This window comes from Hyposmocoma kahamanoa, unplaced genomic scaffold (genome assembly GCF_003589595.1).
Source record: "Hyposmocoma kahamanoa isolate Upper Pololo Valley unplaced genomic scaffold, ASM358959v1 80, whole genome shotgun sequence".
Lineage (NCBI taxonomy): Eukaryota > Metazoa > Arthropoda > Insecta > Lepidoptera > Cosmopterigidae > Hyposmocoma > Hyposmocoma kahamanoa.
Window position 1 is genome coordinate 6,917,732 of NW_020654051.1, and position 14,657 is coordinate 6,932,388.

The window sequence follows — 14,657 nt, forward strand, 5'->3', positions numbered from 1 at the left end:
ACTTTCGAAACGTAAAACTTCGTCCGGTTAAAAAACCGATCTCAAAAGTCATTCATCCCCTAGTTCACCACCCTTACAGGTGGAATATATCCTTCAAATTTAAATGAGACCACTTCTGAGGTACCATCTTTCCAACAAAAAAGAATCATCAATATCGGTTCACAAATGGCGGAGTTATTGTGTAACATACGTACAAAAAAAAACATACAGACCAATTGAGAACGTCCTCCTTTTTTTGAAGTCGTTTAAAAAGTATAGCTAAACAAATTATTTTTTATATATTTTCTGGCTATATGGGTACGTAACAATCCGTCTCTAATACAAACACATTTTGTTGTTCAATTATTTTATGAATATCAAGATCATTCATAAAATATATTTATCAAAATTATTGTGATAATTACCATAATAATTATCAATGGTAATAACCGCTTCGTACCCTGCTTAAAGTCTGGGATGTATAAAAGGGTTGATATTGTTATTGTTGTAAATATATTCTGCCTGTTTCCATCATTTCCATTTACTATAATCATAGACACTCGCGTTCGTCCTTCGGTCTAAATAAAACATGTCCAATTCCGTGCGGTTACTGCGTGCGGTAGATAACTCGACCTCAGGTCGCTCCGGACGCCCTAAAGGGCTACGAGCTTGACAGGATACCAGCGCTGTGGTCGGGAATCTGTAAGCTAAGTACCTTATTCAACTTATGATCTCCCTCGTGGCGGCATGTGTTATAAGACGGGTTCTATTAAACACGTACAAGATATTGTCGCTGCTTTTTCCTTGTGTTTTCATCGTCAATCACGTTATATTGTAGGGAAAAAAAAATTTTCTTTCTTTCTTCAAATAGGAGCCATGCCATATGCGTCGTCGCAACGCTATGATTTCGATGCACCGAGTGCATACGAGCAACGCGGTGTCGCAATCAGAGATGGGCATTGGGTTAAAACACAATCAACCCGCCCGGATTTTATTCGATTTTTTACCTAAAGCGCCGTTGGGGTTTAACCCATTTCTGCCCAAAATCGTGGGCAGAAACGGCAAATACGCAATTTGGTATAATTAATTACATAGTTATACGAATTTCGATGTAAAAAATAGTTTTGGACGAAAAAGAGGCAACTCCACATAATATCCATCTTGCAAGCTTGTGGATTCTCACTACTGTAAGGATGCATATTACGATTCGGTTTTTACGAAGATCGATGCAAGTACATATGATTTAACGATTTTTTGTATCGGTTTTTTTGAATGCGATTTTCAAGCGAATCGATTCAATAGAAAGGCAAATTGAGTAGTCTAGATCAGAAAGCAATAAACATGTTGTAATAATATCATTAAATTTGAACAAGACTCGATTTAAAATAAGCATTTAGTTGTAAATAGATTTTGCCCTCGATTTCGGTCATTAATGAGTTTTAACCCGATTTATACCCGGCGTTAACAAATCGCTGGGTCAAAATTCGGGACTCAGCCTATCTTTGGTCGCAACGTAACGTCGCTTAATATAGTGTTGTTGAATCATGACTCAGACGTTGCCATTGCATCGCCGACGAAACGCATCGTGTGGTATCTTTTTATTGTGTAATGTTGCAACATGTCAATATAATGGATAATGACAGTAAAAATTGTGAGTAGATTTTCGGTTCGCAATATTGCCTACATAATTCTGTAGTAGAAAGTTACCGGCGGCCCTGCAATAAGTTTATTAGCCCCACTTGGCGCTAGGCATTTTCCTTATAGTTTATTTTTAAGGCCATTAACTTTCGGCCGTACTTTTTCTCCTAAAGGTACCGTTTTCATTTGTATGTAAAATTTTTTATATTCACAATAATATTTGTTTATCCTCTTTTTACAAGTATATAAAATTGATTTTATCACGCATCCAATAATCGTTTCGAGAGATTTTCTAGAAACGATTATCGATCGATCGATCGATCTTTCAAATTCAAACTTATTTTCATAAATTTTAAATGTCATTTTCCCACAATTGATTATGTCGATTAGTGATGGTGTTGATTTTAAAGTGCGATATACTCTAGTCTTTTTTTAGAAAATATCGCCCAAAGTTACAAGGTTCATACTCATTTTTTATTAAGGGACCTTTTTTACCTGTATTCTAATATCATTAGTGAATAATTACTACCCAGACACTGTTAATACTTTATGGTATTAACAATATCTGGGTAGCTTCAGGTACATTTTAGCAGTAGAGCAATTTGTGAAAGTGTTCGTCCAGAGAAGTACTGCTACCTTACCTACATATCCCAAGCAGTAATGCTCACATTACTGCGTTCCAGCTTAGAAGGATAAGGTTGCTGGTGAAATTACAGGCACATGGGACTTGTCAACTTATGTTTCAGGGTGACTGGCGCATTGGCAGTGCCCATAAGGTCTTCGCGATTTAAACCTGTGAGTGACACTGTAACTGTTATAAATAGGCGTGTCGCTTACCACCAGGCTCACAACGTGTTCGTACCGTCAGTTGGTATTATAAAAAAAATGTTTTTCTGTAATTGAATGGAGAAGTTCTAGTACAATTGTCACAGCCACTAATGAATAATCGGTATATTACAAGGGGTAGAAACAGAGTTTATCGTCATTCAAAATCGCTACAACGAATGGTCTTACGCTGCTTGCATCACCAGGTCACCAGGTCATCGGTTTATCTCGCGAGTGGTCTCCCTAATCCCAGAAATAGAGTTCAAATTGTACAGAACGAAGCTAACATGCAGAAATAATCAAAACGGCATATTTTGGCATAATTAGCATAATCGTCACTGAAGTTTAAAGATACGACTTTACCCTAAATAGATCATATTTTCGGAATAATTATAAGTTCTCTGTTGCTCGTTGTCGAAGACAACAACGTTAGAAAACAAAGAGATTCGAATTATCACATTTTGTTCAATCATACAGTACAGTCGGTACCCTAACATACACGACTCTTTAGGCAGTCTCTGTAGACCTTTCGTTTCTGACAGCCTTCTTACCTATTCAATAGAGAAGCGTAAAAGCTTTTTGGTTTAAGTTATTAATTTTAATGCAACGTAATTAAAGATCAAACTGGCATAAAAAGTTTCCAAAACGTACCTGGTCTCAAAATAGGGACGTCGCTGTGTTACGAGTACCAGAGTAAAGGAATTCATTCCGAGGCACTACTCTGAACATTCAGATCGAGCCAACTTAGAAATGTTTATTTCCCAAATTGGTTCTACCAGGAATTGAAATCCGGGACTTCCACAGCTAGCCGAAGTCGTCAAATTGGATGAGAGAGTCACGAGATCGGAAGGAATTGGGGGGATAGTGGTTGAAAATTATTTATTCGTATTTATAAAATTGTTGTCCAAGTCCTTGTTCTTGTTACTTCTATTTTATTAATATACTATTATTTTGATACTAATTTGATGATTATGACTGAAATTTAATGTTATTTTTTATAGATTATAGCTTACAAGTTTAGTTATTAAATATAATTTAATTTTATGTTATAACTAATTGCTGTGCCCTGCAGGGTTACATGGCTGTACTTATATTTACTCTAAGAACATGCATATTACCCATGTAATGCATTGAATAAATAAATAAATAAATAAAAAAGTTCTTCTCATGAACTGGTATCAACATTATTGGAATTGGATTTATTTGAAACAGAGTGATCAAAAACAATGTGTGAGCAATTACATTCTTGAATTGTCAGTCGAAAAATGACCAAGCTTGTACATCGAAAGACGACCAAGCTATAATTAGACATGTCCAAAAATAAAATCCCATTCAAACTAAGTTGATCCCTCCTTGTCCGGACCTTTTCAGTCGATAGACCCGGACCCTGATTATTTCACCTAACTCCGGTAAACCCACTTAGTATATGACCTCTCATTAATTCGCTGGGCTGCCTTAATTAGATTGTTGGTTAATATGCAAATGAACTTTGAAATTTATATTTTGCAGATGATTGTGCAGTTTTACGCACTTTCTGAGGGTAAGCTCGTTAGAAAGAAAATAAATGCTTTGTAATAGTATCGTTCTAGGTGGATATTTATTGTTCGTACCGCCTGCGCTTTATATGCACAAAGGGTTATCTATTAATAGTCCGAAATGACATTTGCCAGAAATAACGTTTGGTCGAAATTTCATAACCTCGAACGTAATTTTGAGAGGAAAATGTTTTTTCTTTTCGACCTAACTTAACCTAACCTAACTGAACCTAATCGTGTCTTTGCGATAAACATTCAACATATCCTGAAGGAAGAACTGTTTCGTTATAATTCGGTTTTCGGTGTAATGAAAATTCGAACAAACGTTATTTCGGACAAAAAAAATTTCGGAAGCGGCGGAGCGGAGTGGAATGGAAGCTTCCATTCCGTTCCGCCGCAATATAAATAGAGCCTTAGAATATTATGTTAGCATAATCCAGATACGTAGCTTGTAAAAGAACTACGATATATCGCACCCTTGGTGGCTAATAAGGAGCCATCTGCGAAAAGGCAACTTTTCAGAATAGAGGTTTAAAGATTATACGAAAGAAATTATAATTTTTTTTTATGTTTAAAAACTTTCACACATACATAATTTGTTACGTGTAGTTTATTTTTACGTCTTTGAAGAGATAAAAGCAGTTTTGACTTATGATCAAATGTGCTACCAATATTGTACGATATATCATCCACCTTGTGTCTGCCTTTTTTCATAGACAATAACTGTATTGTAACTGACATTGGTTGCACTTGACAATCTTTGTCTAGTTGGGTACAAGTTAAAAAAAAAAATGTCTAGTGTCGTCTTCCAGAACTCTACTCAATGCTCAAGTCAGGACTTGAGCATGAGTTAAAGCACTAGAAATCATTCTCAAGCCCTTGCAAATAGGGACGTATTTTCAGTGCTTTAAATCATACTCAAGTCCTGACTTGAGCATTGAGTAGAGTTCTGAAATACGACCCTTAGTGTAGGATTGTACACAGTGTAGTTTTATGCACTTTCTTTTAGAGTTTTAGACGACAAAGACAACAGATTAAACCAAAATAAATGTAATCAGTAATCAGGATGTGTATGAGTGTGTAAATATTTTTCCTTCCTTTTTCAAATACTGCGTAGATCTTTGGTGGCGTAATGCACGAGATAAGTATAAAATAAACAACTTATGCAAAGCACTAATATAATAACCGTTTTGCTTTCCATAAAAAAAGTGCGTGGTCATTTTATTTTTTTCTATGGAAATCTGAGTTACTTTTTCGCTCATGTGCATATAACGATTTTTCTGAAGTTGTTAATAAAATAAATTAATTAGATAATAAAAATTTTCTCTGTGTGCAAAGATCTACTCTCTAAAGCGATTATAAATAGGCAAATTTACAGATTTCATTATTTCTTTTATGACGAACAAAAGTATAGTGTATATATTACAGACTTAAATTTAAAGGCCCATTTCTCTAGTTTTATTTTATGGCTATAGCCAGTAGCAGACAATAAAAAATATGGCGTGACGATTCTTGTGCCTTTCTGCGTGTTTGGCCGGAAACCGCGGAAGATTGTAATCTCCCGGGGGAAATTTGTGGAGGATATCTTTGCAGTGAAACAATATAAACTGGTTAAAAAATATATATAACACTCCAAACTAATATGCTAATACCTACTATAGCTTTCAATGTCCCTTTGTATTCGCGTCCCGGAAAAAAAAAATCAAGACTCGGTGCGGTTTTGAGAATTCCAAATGTCATCAAGTGACGGAACGAATAAGTCGTGGGCTGGGTGGTAAGCAATACGCCTGTTCATAACAGTTGCAGTACCATTCAGAGCTTTAAATCACAAAGGCCTGAGGGGCACTGCTAATGCGCCCGTCATCCTGAGACTTCAGTTGATAAGTTCCATTCACCTGTAATTTCACCAGCACTAATAGAAACGCAGTAATGCTCACATAATGACTTGGCGGCAGAAATAGGTACGGTGGCAGTACTTACAATGGACTAATTATTTTACAAATCCTCCTACACCTGGACCGTCTATTTTCTTACAGTATATTATGATATCAAGTAACGGTGTGCATTTGTTAGACGCCTGCTCGCCTACTCATAGCAATTTCAGTTCAATTTCAGGAAATGTGTAGAGCAGCGGTGAGGTCCGCGGCTGTGCTTCTGAACTCCTGCATTTCCAATCGCGCTGCTTTCATTTCCTCTCTTAACAGACGTATCTCACTGACAATCTCAGGTGGCGGGGATTCAGCAATGGACATTGCTATGGATAGCGGTGAAGTGTCTAAGTTCTTAGTCTTGGTAGCAGGTCGGTTACGCTGTGTGACATTAAAGTCATCTAAGTCAATACAAACCACACTAGCTCACATTACTGCTTGGCGGCTGAAATAGGTACGATGGTAGTACTTTCCTGGGTGAACTCCTTCACAAGTAGTTATACTGATACTAAAGATTGTAGTGTGTAGTAAAATACATTATTAGATATACGTTATAATCAAAAAGCAATGTATAGTTACAACCCAAAATAAATACGACCCTGCAGTCCACAAAATAGAGCTGTTGTTCATTATGCATTAATCAAATAGCACAAGTACAAAATCTTAATCTTCCACACAAAAAGAAAATTAAATTTATGCAACTGATTTACAGAATTCTGTAAATTAGTAGTAGGTATGTAAGTAAATCCAAATTCGGAGTCACTACATGACATAAACATCTATATCATGGAGAAAGGTAGGCCCGCAATTTGACAACGCAGAAATGACCTTTTTAGTACACCTGATATACGGGCAGAATAAAAGATTTGAGGTATAAATTTATGTTGGACTTACCTCTCCCAGCTAAGGCGGCGAGGTGCATCAGAGGCTGCCTCTTCTTGCCCTCCCCGTACGCCTTGCGTGAGCAGCCGAGCTAGCCTGGACCCGGTCGAGCTACCTGTGCTCGATACCGAACTGCGTGGTGTTGGGACTCTGCAAGTAATTTATACTTTTCAAAATTCAAATAAAATAATTCTTTATTAATATTTTTTTATAAATAAATAAATAATAATGAATATTTTACACACACACAGACACTTGGTGGGTGCTGGGGAATGGCCAGCGATAACGAGGCAGATCAAAAAGGAGATGGCGGGATATCTTGGACGCATTTATAAAAGACTGGCCTGACAACGCATTAAACAGAGAACTGTGGAAGTCGAGAGGAAAGGCCTTATTAGGGTTACCTATCACAAGCTAGAAACATGATTTTTTTGTTTCTCTGAAAATCTTTAAATTTTTATTGAATAGATTTTCCTTCATTTGTCCCAAAACACGTTACGGTTTTTTTCATTACACCATTAAATGTTTCACTATTTTGACATATTGACAAGTTATTCTTTTCCCGATTTTTATTTCCCCATCAAACCGTTTCACCAATGCATCTAATTGAATATATTTATTTTGTAAAAAAACGATATCCATGATATATTTTTGTTATATTATTTCTTATTACAGACATTAAAAGTATTAGAACGTGTCGCATAATGCAACTCGTCAAATTAAAGAGGTGGTTTAATTAGACAAGTTGTATTTGCGACACGTTCTTTAGAAAATATGGTAACGCGATGCAACTTAATTTGATCGAGATGTAGTCACTCGCTTCGCTCGTTTGGATCGTGCTGCTTTTTCATATAGTAATCTAACCTAAACCTACAGGAGGGGATCGGACCGTCCAGGTAACGCAAACGAATTCGGTTGGTTTTCGGAGTAATGGAATTCGGAAAAAAGAAATTCGAGTTTGTGATAGGGTACCGCACAGACCACATAAATACTAGTATGTTACCCTTTATTAGACAGCGCATATGTTGCTCTGATCCCAAAGTAAGTAACTAAAGTACTTCTGTTATGAAAATCGGAAACAACGAGGGCACCACAAACACACAGACCCGACATAATATACACCAGTTAGTGTTTACATTGACCCGGCTAGGGATTGAACCGGGGGCCTCAGAGATGGCGACACCATATAAACCGTCTTGCAAACCACTCGACCACGGAGGTCGTCAAAAATACAACCTGTTATTCTATAACTACTAACCTATGAAAGAAAACAAAGTACCAAACGAAGTACGGCTTATATATAATAATAATAATAAACCATTTATTTCAGGCCATAGCATAGCCCATAAGATAATGGTGTTAGTTACAAAAGAAAACATTAGAACTTATATATATATGTATACTAACTACTACTACTACTACTAACATAGTTCTAAGTTCTAATATTATATATATATATATATATATAATCTTGTGATATTTCACTACCATGGTATTCATATAGGTATTTTTTTGATAAAATACACCACTCGATTGTTATTATTATTGATTCAAAGATTAACAATACAAAGAAAAATTCCTGTGAAATGCCGGGGACAACGCCTTACCAACTGAGCTACAGTTCCCATTTCTTTCTACACAGATTTTGATTATAGTGGCCCTCCCTACCGACTCTTAGGTATAAGAGAAGTGCACTAAAATTGTGCAAGCACAGGGACCTTCTAAGTTCAGGTTGACCTAACCCCGGATCAGTCTGTGTACAGGGTTGTCACAGATCGTTGTCACTGACTTCATCTGGGGTGGGCTGGGCTTCAGCAAGGGGTGAGCCGCCCCGGGTGCACTCTACCCTCCCTATTTACCCTATATACCAACTGAGACACAGACCGAGTCAATTCATCTTACGAATGTCGCTATGTGGCAGTTAAATGTTTGTATTGCTTTTGACTAGCTTTTTTGCCGTCACCGCCACCTGTGAGAAACTTGTAAAGTGCCATCATACATATTAATGTAATGTTCACTTTACATCGTTTTGTTCATTTTTCTGAGTTAGAAAAGTACCACCAACACGTCTGTAGTTAGTACCTACATATTATGTATCGATTTGAAAGGACGACAAACGTGTAGGAAACTTTAAAATCTTTAGTAAAGTGGACGCCGTTATTTCAACACGGCACAGGTTTAATAACGTTCCTTCCTTCAAAATACTTTTCTTTCACGCTTTCACTTTTAATATATAAAAAAAAAGAAAATACATTTCCGAAGTTTACTGAGTGCCGTAAAGAAAACAATAATTAATTACGCTATGTATACATAATACTGGTTGTCCGACGGCTTTGGGACACGGTGGGAAAGTATTTAATTATTGTAAGTAGGATATTTTCCCGTATTTTATTTTTAAAAGTAAATAATTTTGCATTCAAAGACTCTAAAAAAGTTGCTTGCCTCACCTGGGAATAGAACCGACTAAATGTACGAATAATCTCAGTACGTGGAATTACATCTATTTGCCAAGTTTTTTTGAAATCGGTTACCGGAAAGTGCTCAAACCCGGATTCATCCCCTAGTTCGCCACTATACGGAACTTGACACATGAGATAATAAAAATCGGTTCTCACTGCTCGAAGTATATTGAGAGAGCAAAACGCCTTGAATTAGAGAATAGCTAAATCAACCATTAAAATAATTACTCCTTAGGATAAAATTCAGGTGCTATTTATAAAAATGAATCTTCATGCGTGAGCAGCCACCCTCAGAGGTGGATGATTTTGAAAATGAAATGAAAATCAAATGGGACCACTATGGAGGTACCTTCTTTCCAACAAAAAAACATCATGAAAATCGGTGCACAAATACCGGAGTTATCGTGTAACATACAAAAAAAATATACAGTCGAATTGAGAACCTCATCCTTTCCTCTTCTTCATCTTCTTCTTTTAAATAAAGATACTATTTTACTTGCAAGGACTTAATATTTATAATAATCATAAAAAGATGCTAATCGATTAGATCCTTAATTGAAGGTTTTTAACTTAAAGGTGTGTTTTTTGACGCAAGCAACTTATTAAAAGTATTACTCTATTCAAACAGAATGTATACAGGTTCTTAAAAATAAAACAATAGTAACTTTTTCATTGAAAAAAAAAGCTGACCTCAAAAGTTGGCTTGTCGGCTTTGTTTGATTTCCATGGGATCCCCTCATCAGATTCTGAATTCTTAGTGATAATGGGACTGTTACGGAGTCCTTTGTATATTTTATATTTTCTTTTCTGGTTGTCATGCTGACGGTGATTTGTTGATTAGAGGTATTGTGTCAAGTGAAAAGTCTACTTTTATTTGCGGAAAATAATTACTGATTTGTGACAGTCGCAACAAACCTAGAACAGCATCAAGGACCACCTCGAGAGTATATCATTTCAAATAAAAAAAGAATTTTCAAAATCCGTCCGTATATAAAATCCGTGCACAATTGATAGATAAATTGGTGAACACACGGACATGACTATAAAATTTCTGGATTTCCTTCGATTTTCATGGGATCCCCTAATCAGATTTGATTTGGTGACAATGGGACCACCACGAGACGAGTTTAAACAAACAAGAATTTTCAAAATCGGTTCACAATTGACGGAGATATCAGAAAACATACATACAGCCGAACGGATAACCTCTTCTTCCTTTTTTTTTGAAGTCGGTTAGAAAAGTATTCAAGAAGGAATATATCCTAACTACAATATTTAAATTGTAGTCACATGTGTCAATTAATTCAAAATAACGAAATAACACACTAGCTGTCCTTTGTTTCTTATAACTGATTAAACTATGCAATAACGTTACCGTCGTGTAGATTCACACGATGCACGTATTGTTCACACAACTCTCGTAAATTCGCCTCTATATCCAATTGCAAAATTCTGCGGACGACTCAAGCTAAAACGAATCTATTCATTTTTGAATATTCTTCCACTTCAATTGTTTTTAATGAAAAAATGAACTGATGGTATCGAATTGCGTCCTAAATGGATAAAGTCCGAAACTTCAGATTGATAAATAATTCAAGGAGCATCGTAAAATAGTATCGATTGAGAAATTGTGTTACACTGTCCCGGTGCCAAAGTATCGTAAAATTAAAAGATCGTATGTGATTGGTGTAACATACGAATATAAACACTGAATTGTTGGCGTAAAGCTCGAGATTAAGTTGTTTTTTATTTATTTGTTTTACATTCAGGTTTTGCCGCAAGATAGTTCTTTCTCTGTTTTAGTAGAAGTCGAGCTTCTTGTGAAAGAGTTCGTCCTGGGAAGTACTGCCATCTTACCTATTTCTGCCGGCAAGCAGTAATGTCAGCATTACTGTGTCCCGGTTTTGAAGGGTAAGGGTGCTGTTGGGTGTGGCTGGTGAAATTACAGGCACATGGAACTTGTCAACTTATGTCTCAGGGTGACGGGCGCGCTTTGCGATTTAAAGAGCTGAGTGGCACTGTAACTGTTATAGACAGAATCAGAAACAGAATTTCTATGAAAGAAGTCCGCCAGCGTGGCAGACTTTGGCCTAAACTCTCGCTTGAGTGGAGACCCGTGCCCAGCAGTGGGGCGTATAAATGGGTTGATAATGATGATGATGATGATGGTCCACCGTGCACAATGTGAGTGCAAAACATTTCAACACACCTTCATACCAAAATAGTACCTCCAATTATTTCCTCCAATTAATATTAAATAATAAATCATGTACCTAGATAAGTACATATATAAATAGCTCCGAAATAATAATAACGCTCTAATAGTTGCCAAAATAACACGAATTCTCAGAAATGCAAATGTGTGTTATTTCGGTCTGATCATAAATTTACAATGGCATATCGCTCTCGGCTGATAGCTTTGGATCATCACACTCAATCCACAGCCCGGTAAAGTTGTTCGCACATTTGTACATTGAAAATTCGCAGCAAATAACCGAGCTCGAGCGCCCAGCATCCGCGTCACACACGTCGCATTTATTACGTATATTTTTCCTGTAATATGTGGTGAAAATTTAAAGAACCTTGCGAATTCAGAAAGCCTTGCATTGTACCTAGTAGACCTATAACAGCTAGTATAATTGGTATAATAATTGATGCTTCATGGAACTAGCCCTAACTAGATGCCGTATCCGTATAGAAAACCAACAAAATCCATCTAGAGAGGAGTGTCAGGCAAGGAGAGATGATATTGTGTATCACCGGAGTTGTTTACTCTAGCACTAGAGTGCATATTCCAACAGATGCAGTGGATTAGGAAATGGTTGATGATTGATGGAGAGAGACTTATCAATCTGAGGTTTGCTGACGACCTGGAGGCCCACCATAACCTTTCAAAATACAATCTTATTTCAATGTAAGCTTATAGTAAGCTTATTATAATATTACTCGTATTCGTACCATGACAAACCTATCAACCAAGCAATGTGTTATTGCTAAAGTGACTGCAAGAACGAATGATTTCCCAATATTTTCTATTCCTTATTAAAAATAGGAAAGAAATAACGCTATATGAGCTGTATAATATCATCTCTTTCTTTTTTGATGTTCGCAATCGTCTTATCGTAGTATAACATTAAAGTACTTAATAATATTACAGTACTTAATATTATTAAAGTACTTAATATTATTTACATTCAGAGAATTTGAACTGCCAAAAAAAGAAAGGTATATAATTTGTTTTCAATTATTTTTCCCCATTTTCATGAAGAAAAATAAGTAAGACAAGCTGAGTCTTGATTGTCACACGTTGTGAATTCGGAATTATAATCTAGTGTCAGCTGCTAGTTTCGCAAAGGAGCGTATAGATGGCGCTGTCAAAATTTTACGAACTAAACATCGCGTATTTGTATTTAACGAGAAGCTATGTCCTATTTTCTATTAAATAAAAAATAAACAAAATATTAAAGAGATATATGTAAATGAATAAGTTCAACTTAACTTTTGATCATTACAAATCAATGTTAAGACAATAAAACTGAAAATAATGTTGTTTCCATTGCATCCGTTTCATTATTTTAAGATTGCTAAATTTGACACATAACAGCAATATTACTTTAATGTTATAGTCGCGTCTTAGTACGAACTGAGTGAATGAATAGTCTCAAAGCTACCAATAAAACATAAGCTTACTTTAAGCGCGTTATGGTACTGGTTCTGGTTTCTAAAAGCATCGAGGGTATACTGACGATGCTAGAGAATTTGAGAGTGGAATCTGAAAAGACTGGGTTTAAAATGAGTATTGGGAAAACTAAGTTCATGACCAACATTCCTGAAGTCACAAATTACCAGCTTCCAGTGGAGAAAGTGACCGAATATATATACTCTGGATATAAGGTTACACTGGGCTTTAAGAAATTCTTGAGTTTTGCCGATTCGTTTCGGAGCCCAGTTGGGAGAGCGGTTAGCACCGGTCTGGCAGCAAGGTTTGAATCCGGTTCGAAGGAATTTTTCTTTATATTTGTTCGATCTTCGTAGCAATAATAACATTAAAAGACACAGTTAAGTGTATTCGTATACAAACTTCGACAATACAATTACAAAAGTCACTGATCATATAGACGATCAGCATTATATTCTATGGGCATAGTTGATGCAAAGTTATAACAAAAATCAATGATAAGAAGTCTTTTCAGTTTATAATTGAATAAAAGCTAAGTTTTACTTACATTCTGAAATTTAGTTTATCGATATTTCTTTTTACATATTTGTTTTATTTTGTATAATTTAGCGATTTTTTAATAAACGAAAAACGAATTGATTCATGAAAAATGGGTACGAACCAGTCCATTTATCAGCCTTACGTTGTATATTTAAATAACTCTTTTAACTTTAACATTCATAACCTAACTTTTGACATTCTTATACCAACGTCACAGTACATTTATGTTAAGAAAAATATTATTTTTCTTATGAAAAATAGTGACAGACATAACATTAATATAAGGAATAAAAATAAACTAGCTGTTCTTGACAGTCGTCTTCATAAAGTCTCAAATTCATTCAAGGGGCAATGTATGCGCTTCTATAATAAGATTCCGATTGATATTCAAAATTTGTCATTTACGAGGTTTTTAAACTATAGTGAAACAAAAACTTTATACTAAAGATTATTATATAACTTCTGCGTAAACTTGGATGACAAAAAATCCGTGGTAATAACCCGTTTAGCTCTTGCAAGTAGTCTCGATCTAAGATGTTTAAATTAAATGTTGTAATAATAAATGTATTCAAATGTATATTTACAAAGAGCTACCCCTGGATTTTCTTGCTCATTCTTTTCAAGGGAATATGAATGAGCGGTAGAGTTTAATTAGTATGACGATATCAAGTGTAATTTGCTTACCTATGAAATAAAAATTATTTGACTTTGACATTGGCATTACTGTTACACCCAGCATATCGCAATTTTTATGTCCCAGTGGGTGCAATCATAGATTATTCGCACATCAATTTTGCTATGGATCAGATCCAATTGAATTTGCCGGTTTCGGTTTACGCATTAATGATTTTAGAGGCAATCTTTTCAGTACTATTGGATAGAATTGGATAGAACGAGAACATAAAATATATATTGCACGAGTCGTTTTAGATGGGCTCGTATAGAGAATCTTAAAAAGGTTTCAGTCTTATATAGATTTTTACAGGTACGACGAGGTTTTGTATGAGTTTGTATGTTGCACCTGAAGCCACCGCGTTTCCGCAGAACTACACGGTTTGTGCATGGCCTGTCGCTTCACCATCATCATCGTCCCCGCGCGATTCCACTAAGGGTTTCATCACATTTATTCACACAGAATCGCTATTGTATCTCTGCTTCGTTGACCTTGAGAAGGCGTTTGATAGTGTCCCTC

At 35.8% G+C, this 14,657-nt stretch overlaps 1 protein-coding gene across 1 annotated transcript in view; it reads right to left on the reverse strand.

Moving 5' to 3' along the window:
* The window catches only part of LOC113233949, a 210,457-nt gene that overhangs the window by 57,924 nt on the left and 137,876 nt on the right, over window positions 1-14,657 (reverse strand). Inside the window, exon 4 of the mRNA XM_026469184.1 lies at window positions 6,800-6,937. Within this exon, the coding sequence (XP_026324969.1) occupies window positions 6,800-6,937 (138 nt within the window). The remainder of the gene's footprint in view (window positions 1-6,799; window positions 6,938-14,657) is intronic.